Below are 9,283 nucleotides of genomic sequence, written 5' to 3' on the forward strand. Positions count from 1 at the left end.
AATAATTATAAGGCGTGAAATTTCTGACATTTCTCCGCAATCTGCTTGACATTTTTAGTAATCATACCTAATATGATTGGACAACTGGACAAAAAGATGATTACAGAGATAATAAAAGGAGGCAATCTATGTCAACTATATTCTTTTATCAACAATCGGTCTTTTCTTTGGGTATTTATCATGATGTTGTTCGACCACCCTGACTATATGATCCATACCCTCGCACAAGCCGTCTCCATTTGAGGCAAACGCTTCCTGTACATGCAAAGGGTTCCTCTTGAGCTTAAGTAGCCCCAGATGTTCTGCAATATCGCCTGCTTTTAGCACATTCGGCAAATCCTGCTTGTTCGCAACCACAACAACCGGAACATCTACCATTACTTTCTCCTGAAGAATGCCCAAAAGTTGAGCTTCGTTTAATCGCTGTATATCGGTGCTGTCTACAACATAAATCAACCCACTTTTATCATCTGTAAAGTAGTGTTTTCGTAGATTTGGTTGCCCTCCGATATCCCATACTGCAAAATGTACATTTTTGGCTGGCTGCATTGACTCTGTAGTAGTCGAGTTGTTTGGGCGCTTGAATTTGTATAAAATCGTTGTTTTTCCCGCTGCATCCAGTCCTAGCATTAATATCGTCGACTCGTGCCGAGGTTTTTGAAAAATGTCGGGGGCTCACAAATAATGAACAAAAGATCCCCATATTGTTAACGTGTGGCTGTTTTGACATCCCCCAAACCGGAAGTATTTCGAACCGTAATTATTTTAATTCTGGTTAGCGGCAATCACACTAGTTTACTTCCGTCGGGCCGATGAAAAACTCAATCGACAAAAGATAAAAGAACCCAGCTTAGTCCCATGCGTTCTTACCGGGTTTCCTGTGCTCCGAGATGAACCGTGAGGCAGCCTGAGGCTAGGACGAGCGTCACAACTCTTTTCATCCACAGGAAACCCGATTAGAACGCCTGTGGGACTAGGCTGAAAAAAACCTCTATTAGGATCTGGACTACCTAACAGGCCATGCCCTTGTATAAGAAAAAAATACGACTAGAAGTTTCTAATAGAAAGTGAATGCTCGGAGGACGGGACGAACATGTTTCAGTAGAGGGGTTCTCAAAAAAGACCGCTGATCAGCATGAAATCAAAATACAAATCAGCCGACTGGGAAGCCTGTGGTGTGGACACGAAAAATTGCATCCACTATATAAAACTCGCGCATGCGCTAAAAAGACCGCTGATCTGCATGAAAAAAAATACAAATCAACCGACTGGGAAGCCTGTGGTGTGGACATTATATGCGATACCAAGATTAGACTTGCTCTCCGGTCGCTGCGCTCCCTCCGAGCAAAAAAAAGTTTCGCATGCTCGCCAATGGCAGCTTGACAAAAAACAAAATTTCACTCTAATGACATAATCAGAAACGTGACATAAAAGTTTTAAATACTTTTATTTTATACATCACAAGACAGATACAGCGTTGGTTAAGCAAAAAAAAAAAATCCAAAAATCGCATGCCCCGGGCGTATACCCCTTTATGACACGCCTCACCATACCTTAAGGTTCTATGATCAACCAAAACTCTAAATAATCCGCAGACTTTTGCCATAAAGGAATATACAAAGTTTTTAATTATTTTTTCTTTTAATATTTGCTTTCGCCAGTAATTGACTGCTATAGCAATGTATTACGGGAAGCGTGAGCTGGTCGCTTCACATTTCACTTTTGTTCACGTCCTGAATCACGTGTCTAATCCACGGTCCCAGGACCCTCACATCTGCGTACACGCCATACTTGAGCGGCCGTGCGCACTGCTTTCCCCAGGAGATTACACCGGTCAAGTACCAGCGCCCGCCGTCCTGACAAGCCAGCGGCCCGCCACTGTCTGACTGACATGCGTCAACACTGCCGTCATTAAACCCCGCACACAGTGATGTCTTGTGCACTTGACCATTGTACGACTCCATGCGGTTGCATTGGTCACGTGATACAAGCGGCAGAGCGGCTTGTTTGAGGAATTTTGATCTGTGTCCTCGCCAGCCATTCCTGGATTAAAAAAGGGATTGAACTATGTTAATTTGTCAGGTAAATGAACAAGAAGCCCAGGGGTGAATAGCTACGGTTAGATGATAATGATTGATGATGGAGAGGGTGGTGATGGTGATGGTGATGGTGATTGGTGATGGTGACGGTGGCGGTGACGGTGATGGCGATGGTAATGGTGGTGACGGTGACGATGGTGATGATGGTGACGGTGATGGTGATGATGGTAAGGTGATTGTGATGCTGATAATGATTGATGATGGAGAGGGTGATGATGATAATGATGATGGTGACGGTGGTGAGATGGTGGTGATGGTGATAATGATGATGGTGGTGGTGGTGATGGTGACGGTGACGGTGACGGTGACGGTGACGGTGACGGTGACGGTGATGGTGATGGTGATGGTGATGGTGATGGTGATGGTGATGGTGATGGTGATGGTGATGGTGATGGTGATGGTGATGGTGATGGTGATGGTGATGGTGATGGTGATGGTGACGGTGGCGGTGACGGTGATGGCGATGGTAATGGTGGTGACGGTGACGATGGTGATGATGGTGACGGTGATGGTGATGATGGTAAGGTGATGGTGATGCTGATAATGATTGATGATGGAGAGGGTGATGATGATAATGATGATGGTGACGGTGGTGAGATGGTGGTGATGGTGATAATGATGATGGTGATGGTGATGGTGATGGTGATGGTGATGGTGATGGTGATGGTGATGGTGATGGTGATGGTGATGGTGATGGTGATGGTGATGGTGATGGTGATGGTGATGGTGATTGGTGATGATGGTGACGGTGATGGTGATGATGGTAAGGTGATGGTGATGCTGATAATGATTGATGATGGAGAGGGTTATGATGATAATGATGATGGTGACGGTGGTGAGATGGTGGTGATGGTGATGATGATGATGGTGGTGATGGTGACGGTGACGGTGACGGTGACGGTGATGGTGATGGTGATGGTGATGGTGATGGTGATGGTGATGGTGATGGTGATGGTGATGGTGATGGTGATGGTGATGGTGATGGTGATGGTGATGGTGATGGTGATGGTGATGGTGATGGTGATGGTGATGGTGATTGGTGATGGTGACGGTGGCGGTGACGGTGATGGTAATGGTGGTGACGGTGACGATGGTGATGATGGTGACGGTGATGGTGATGATGGTAAGGTGATGGTGATGCTGATAATGATTGATGATGGAGAGGGTGATGATGATAATGATGATGGTGACGGTGATGGTAATGGTGGTGACGGTGACGATGGTGATGATGGTGACGGTGATGGTGATGATGGTAAGGTGATGGTGATGCTGATAATGATTGATGATGGAGAGGGTGATGATGATAATGATGATGGTGACGGTGGTGAGATGGTGGTGATGGTGATAATGATGATGGTGATGGTGATGGTGATGGTGATGGTGATGGTGATGGTGATGGTGATGGTGATGGTGATGGTGATGGTGATGGTGATGGTGATGGTGATGGTGATGGTGATTGGTGATGATGGTGACGGTGATGGTGATGATGGTAAGGTGATGGTGATGCTGATAATGATTGATGATGGAGAGGGTTATGATGATAATGATGATGGTGACGGTGGTGAGATGGTGGTGATGGTGATGATGATGATGGTGGTGATGGTGACGGTGACGGTGACGGTGACGGTGACGGTGATGGTGATGGTGATGGTGATGGTGATGGTGATGGTGATGGTGATGGTGATGGTGATGGTGATGGTGATGGTGATGGTGATGGTGATGGTGATGGTGATGGTGATGGTGATGGTGATGGTGATGGTGATGGTGATGGTGATGGTGATGGTGATGGTGATGGTGATTGGTGATGGTGACGGTGGCGGTGACGGTGATGGTAATGGTGGTGACGGTGACGATGGTGATGATGGTGACGGTGATGGTGATGATGGTAAGGTGATGGTGATGCTGATAATGATTGATGATGGAGAGGGTGATGATGATAATGATGATGGTGACGGTGATGGTAATGGTGGTGACGGTGACGATGGTGATGATGGTGACGGTGATGGGGATGATGGTAAGGTGATGGTGATGACGATACTGATGCTGATGACACTGCTTACCTTCCCCACCCGGTAATGTAGCAGATCTTGCCAGCAGGCTCCTCCATGTTGGACGGTGGAAGACATATCGGATAAACGCGATTGTCAAACAGCACTGGCTGCTCTAATTCCAGAAGCGCTACAAATGAACATAAAATTCAATAAGTGATGCTAAGCGGGAGGGGCATGAAGCATTGGTTGAACCGTTATTGGGGTTGCTTAACAAAGAATTAGTCCCTAAAGACTTAATGCATTTCGGGTGTCTAGAACAAAGTTTAGATAAAACAAACCATAATTAAAAGATGATAACAGATTACCTATGTCATAGTCGATAGGCTCGGCAAAGTCGCCATTCACAAACTTTCCATTGAACTTGGGATGTACGATGATTCGCTTCACTTGCTGGGCGCGCTCAAAGTGTCTTTTGGATGAGTGACGCCGCCTTTCACCGAGAAGTACCTTCCACTTGTCGGGATCAGCGGATGAGCGAGGATCTACAGTAGAGGATATCGTAAAGAGCAAGGTTACAATTGAGACAGTCTAAGAGTGTGCTTAGAGAGAAACTGGGTAATAATGTTGACAAGCAAGCGACCAAGAAAGGACAGGATTGCCAACCTTGCTCGGCAAATTTGTTTTATGGATGAGTATCTTCTAACACGAACCAGAGGCGTGTCTAGAGAAAAACGCAGGGTGGGGTCCAGTGTAGTAAGCCACTGACCACGGATTAATCAAGTTCAAATCGGCATCCTTAGCTCTGGTAATAGGTCAAGAGATCAATAGGATCCATCTAAAAAGTTGTTCCATCCAAATTTACACATGAAATTAACGATGTTTTTAACTACCAACAAAAAGGTAAACCGGAGTCCAACTCATCTCGTCACATGAGCGAGCAGGGTGGGGTCCGCACCTCCCAGACCACCCCCCCCCCCCCCTCACGGAACTCGCCTGCAAACATATATTGTTTGCGCCTCTGATAGGGTCACGTATGTATAAATGGATTTACTCCACTCAATGGGCATGGCTTAGGAAAGCAAGAAAAAAAAGGAAAGGGTTGAAACTGGGCAACATTTACTGATACGCTCGTTATAAAGAGGGTGTCATTTTAAAAATGCAAACTGAGATGTGTGTACTATAAAGAATTTCCTATAAACTCGCATTGTATGGAACATATGGGTATTTGAACAAGCCACATTCCAGGCGAGTTAGAGAGAGATTTCCGATCATCATACCTTTAAAACAATGGCCAGCGGTAATTATCCATCGAGCTTCGATCAGCGAGCCCGCGCACACCTGACGATCGTTCAGCAGTAGTGCCACTTGCCATGGCCATAGGCCTTCACTGCTCACGACCCCGCCCACAATCCTCTTGTCGATCAACCCAAGAAATCTCTTGCGTATGTGCGTCAGGGAACGGCGAAACTGTCTTCCACATTGTGCCTTGTTGATTTCATCTGGGGACATTGATAAAATAGCCTTAAGATGTGGGAAAAAAGAGGAATATAAAGTAAGATCTGAAATGACAGAAGTGAGATGGGATAGGTTACAACTGGAAGAGACTGAAGGAGACAGAATACTACTAATGGGAGAGGGGAAGGGAAAGATATTGAGAAGGAACAGAAGGTTGGAATAATAAAGGATAAATAAGGAAGTAAAGGAAGAGAACAGGACGGCAAATAGACAAGGGAAAGTTGAATGCAAAATCGCTTATGTAAACTGATAAAAAACCAGAACACCGACACCCTCTCTACCTTTCCCAGATATTATTTTTCTTTCTTTGCCCCATCTCAGAATTGCAAATCAAAGCCCCACCCCAACCTTTTAAGGGTAACGGTTAAAGGAGAAGGTTAGAAAACAGACGAAAGAAAGGAAGGAAAGAAAACTGATGCAAGAAAGGAAGTAAAGAAAACAGATGCAAGAAAGGAAAGAAATAAAACAGACGGAAGAAAGGACGAAAGCAGAGACAGAAGAAAAAAAAGAAATAAAACAGACGCAATAAAGGACAAAGATAAGACAGAAGAAAGAAAGGAAGGAAAGAAAACAGACGATAGAAAGGGAGAAAAGAAAACAGACAAAAGAAAGGAAGGAAAGAAAACAGACAGAAGAAAAAAAGGAAATAAAACAGACGCAAGAAAGAAAAAAGATACGACTGACGAAAGAAAGGAAGGAAAGAAAACAGACGCAAGAAAGGGAGGAAAAAAAACAGACGAAAGAAAGGAAGGAAAGAAAACAGACGCAAGAAAGGAAATAAATAAATCAGACGGGAAAAAAAAGAAAGAAAATAAAACAGACGCAACAAAGGAAGGAGATAAGACAGACGGAAAAAAGGAAGAAAAGAAAAAAGATGCAAGAAAGTAAGGAACAAAAACAGACGCAAGGAAGGGAGGAAAGAAAAGAGACGCAAGAAAGGAAGGGAAAAACAGATGAAAGAAAGGAATAAAAAAAAAAACAGGCGCAAGAAAGAAGGCAATGAGAGGAAGGATGTAATATGCAAGGCTGGATAAAAGAGATTCCTCGCACTGCTTTCTACCAGTCCATTACCTTCCACGTGCGCCGAGTCCACTATAATGAATAAACCAAGCAGAATCAGCAGTCTTTTGCAGTTGCGCATGCTCAATGGTACTCTTCACCTAACAACATTTGAAAGTATGTCACAGAGTCAGAGCAGAATAATGAAATGCATTTTTCCTCAAAAATCTATTAAAAATAATAGGAAATGAAAATATATTTTTAGGGAAACGTATAGCAAAAAGCATAAAATGAAAGTCGCGTTTTTGTCTTTCAAAGGAAATATATCTAGAATAAAAATGTGGCATGAGTATGATAATTTTATGGATTCCAAAACACCTTTGTGTCATACTCATTTCACCAAAAATTATTGCCTTTATTATAGCCACTTTCAAAGCGAAAACTCCTTTATTTGAATATGAATGGGAAATACATTATGAAATCTCTTAAAGTGTAAAGCTGTGAACATCGGGCTCATACAAACGGAATATCAATGATATTCGTGATCTTTTCAACATTTTTATTTTAAAAAAGTTGTAAAATTAATCGTACAGAGTGATATACATTTGAAACAAAAAAGTTCTGTCTTTTGGATAGCTATTTGATTATTTTTCTTGTAAGAATATATTTTTTTAACCCTACGAAAAAATGATCAAAATAATTATCGTTGCTAAGAAATTGAGGAACGTCCAAGAAGTAAGCAAACTTTAAGGATTCATTATGGTTTACAAGCCATGACGGCCCGTGCCTAATGTAAAATTAGTTATTTCCCTGAATTGATACGCATGTGAAATTCCTTTGCAGAAAACGAGAGAAATTTCTTTACTTTACAAATCCCAAACTTCATGATAATCTCACCTACCTTACAAACACTTGATAACCACTTTGCGGCACTCGATAACTGTTCGATATCCACTTAGTGAGCGTTTATAACATGCCTTGAAGGAACTGCTTTCTTTAGGGAATAAATTCCCGGAAAGTTCTAAGTCGCACTCAACCGGCTCGCACAGTACTCAAAAGTCAACAACCTTCAGCTTTCTATTTCGTAAGCTCCAAAATGCCCGCTGCGTGGAAATACACCTGCTCCGTGCTAGTTTTTCTTTATATCTGCCCGCCTAAATCGACCATTCATAACAGGGTTTCTAACTAAATTGCTATCCAAGTTTATGATTTGTTTGGACTAAACATCAGCTGAGAGCCGTTTTTTAACGAAAATTGGAAATTTGTGCTCTTGTTTTCCGGACAAGATTAAACGTTACAACTAATTATTTTTAGTTGATTGTTATGCGAAATTGGGGTATGTGTACCAACCTATGACAAATTTTCTGTCAATCTTCTTAAAAAAAATTTTAATTTTAAAAAAGCAACTGTCTGAGAAAAAAATGAAATGTAAATAATGAAAATATTTCTTAATTTCTGCAAAGCACTTCTCTGCAGGAGCTAAGAATTGAAAGGCTTAGTCCTCTTTCATGTGTCAGTAATTCCAATAATGGACCAGATACTTTAAAAGTGGGTGGGCAAACTTGGAAATGAGCCCCAAAAAGGGTGGAAAATACTAAAAAAATGGATGTGAAATTCAGCTCCAAATTACCTCCTGATTTACTTTTAAATTGTCATTTGACATTTTTTTCTTGTCCAATCTCAATTTCGATTGGTCTAAGTTGTTCCAAGACCCTAACGCGCATGTGCAAGGACAAGTGGGAGAGTAGATTATTAGAGCGATTATGAGCAAGTTATTAGCATAACATCATTAACGTATTAGTCTCTACAAGTCGCCGTGATCGGACGGATGTCTCCAGGATCGTACAAGCCGGTTTAATTCTTGCGTACTTATCCCCCCCCCCCCTTACAAGATTCGCCCCCGCTATTTCTTAGGCTACACGAGGTCTTCTGACATGACTTAACTTAGAGCACAAAGAGATCAAAGAAAATGTATTAGGATGCGTACCTTTCAATCCATTCCATTCACGGGTTACGAGAATTGATATGATAGTATTAGAATATAAAAGCGAAATGTTCGATTTTGAGGGTTCGAGCTATTGGGGTTTAAAATACACATGGTCGACCTGTTCGCAAGTGCACGGGCGCAGATCTAGAAACAAGGGGGGGGGGGGGGGGGTGAAACAAGGTTTAAGAAAGAGGGGGCGATCGGCTCACCCCTAGATCCGCCCCTAAAGTGCATGGGGCGATCGGTTCACCCCTAGATCCGCCCCTAAAGTGCATAGCTCAAATAACCGGGAGTATATTCGAGTTTATTGAGATCTGCAGATTACCTGATTACCATGCTTACCATGTTTTTTTTATTCTTCCTGAGCATCAAAGGTTTTGTTTTTCACATCCAAAGTTTACCCGTCATTTGTTGATTCCCCGCTGACCAAAAATGGTCTTGTTTTGCTGTCCACCTGCGCTCAAGTTCTCTGAGCTCATAGTCACGTGAACAAAGTTTTCGTCAACATAAAAAGGTTTTATGTGACTGCTTGTGGCAAGCCGGGCGTAGTGGCGCATGCCTGTGATCCAGCTGTAACTGGAGGCTAGGGCATTGAACTATCGGTTGTGGAGCGCTCGGGGCGAGGCGGAAGAGGGAGGCACGGTCAGCGGTTAGCGGAGCAGCACACGCGCAGAGCGGAGCGCACGCCTGCA

General features: G+C 43.1%; 1 protein-coding gene across 1 annotated transcript; it reads right to left on the minus strand.

Annotated features, from left to right (window-relative positions):
* Nucleotides 1–1,430: 1,430 nt before the first annotated feature.
* On the minus strand, nt 1,431–7,855 carry LOC5518943 (transmembrane protease serine 6). Its single transcript, XM_032363628.2, has 6 exons — nt 7,506–7,855; nt 6,677–6,765; nt 5,368–5,589; nt 4,456–4,632; nt 4,160–4,277; nt 1,431–2,043 (listed from the first exon to the last, which is right to left on the minus strand). The coding sequence occupies exons 2-6, from the start codon at nt 6,744–6,746 to the stop codon at nt 1,710–1,712; spliced, it is 921 nt and encodes a 306-aa protein (XP_032219519.1). The 5' UTR covers nt 6,747–6,765; nt 7,506–7,855; the 3' UTR covers nt 1,431–1,709.
* Between the last annotated feature and the right edge of the window lie 1,428 nt (nt 7,856–9,283).

This window comes from Nematostella vectensis, chromosome 7 (assembly GCF_932526225.1).
Source record: "Nematostella vectensis chromosome 7, jaNemVect1.1, whole genome shotgun sequence".
Lineage (NCBI taxonomy): Eukaryota > Metazoa > Cnidaria > Anthozoa > Actiniaria > Edwardsiidae > Nematostella > Nematostella vectensis.

Bases quoted from the DNA above. Each gene is read 5' to 3' on its own strand.
- LOC5518943 (XM_032363628.2), bottom strand. From the start codon at position 6,746: ATGCGCAACTGCAAAAGACTGCTGATTCTGCTTGGTTTATTCATTATA. The intron at 4,278-4,455 runs GTAATCTGTTAT...GTTCATTTGTAG, and splicing joins GCCTATCGACTATGACATAG to CGCTTCTGGAATTAGAGCAG. The intron at 2,044-4,159 runs GTAAGCAGTGTC...TTTTTAATCCAG, and splicing joins TACATTACCGGGTGGGGAAG to GAATGGCTGGCGAGGACACA.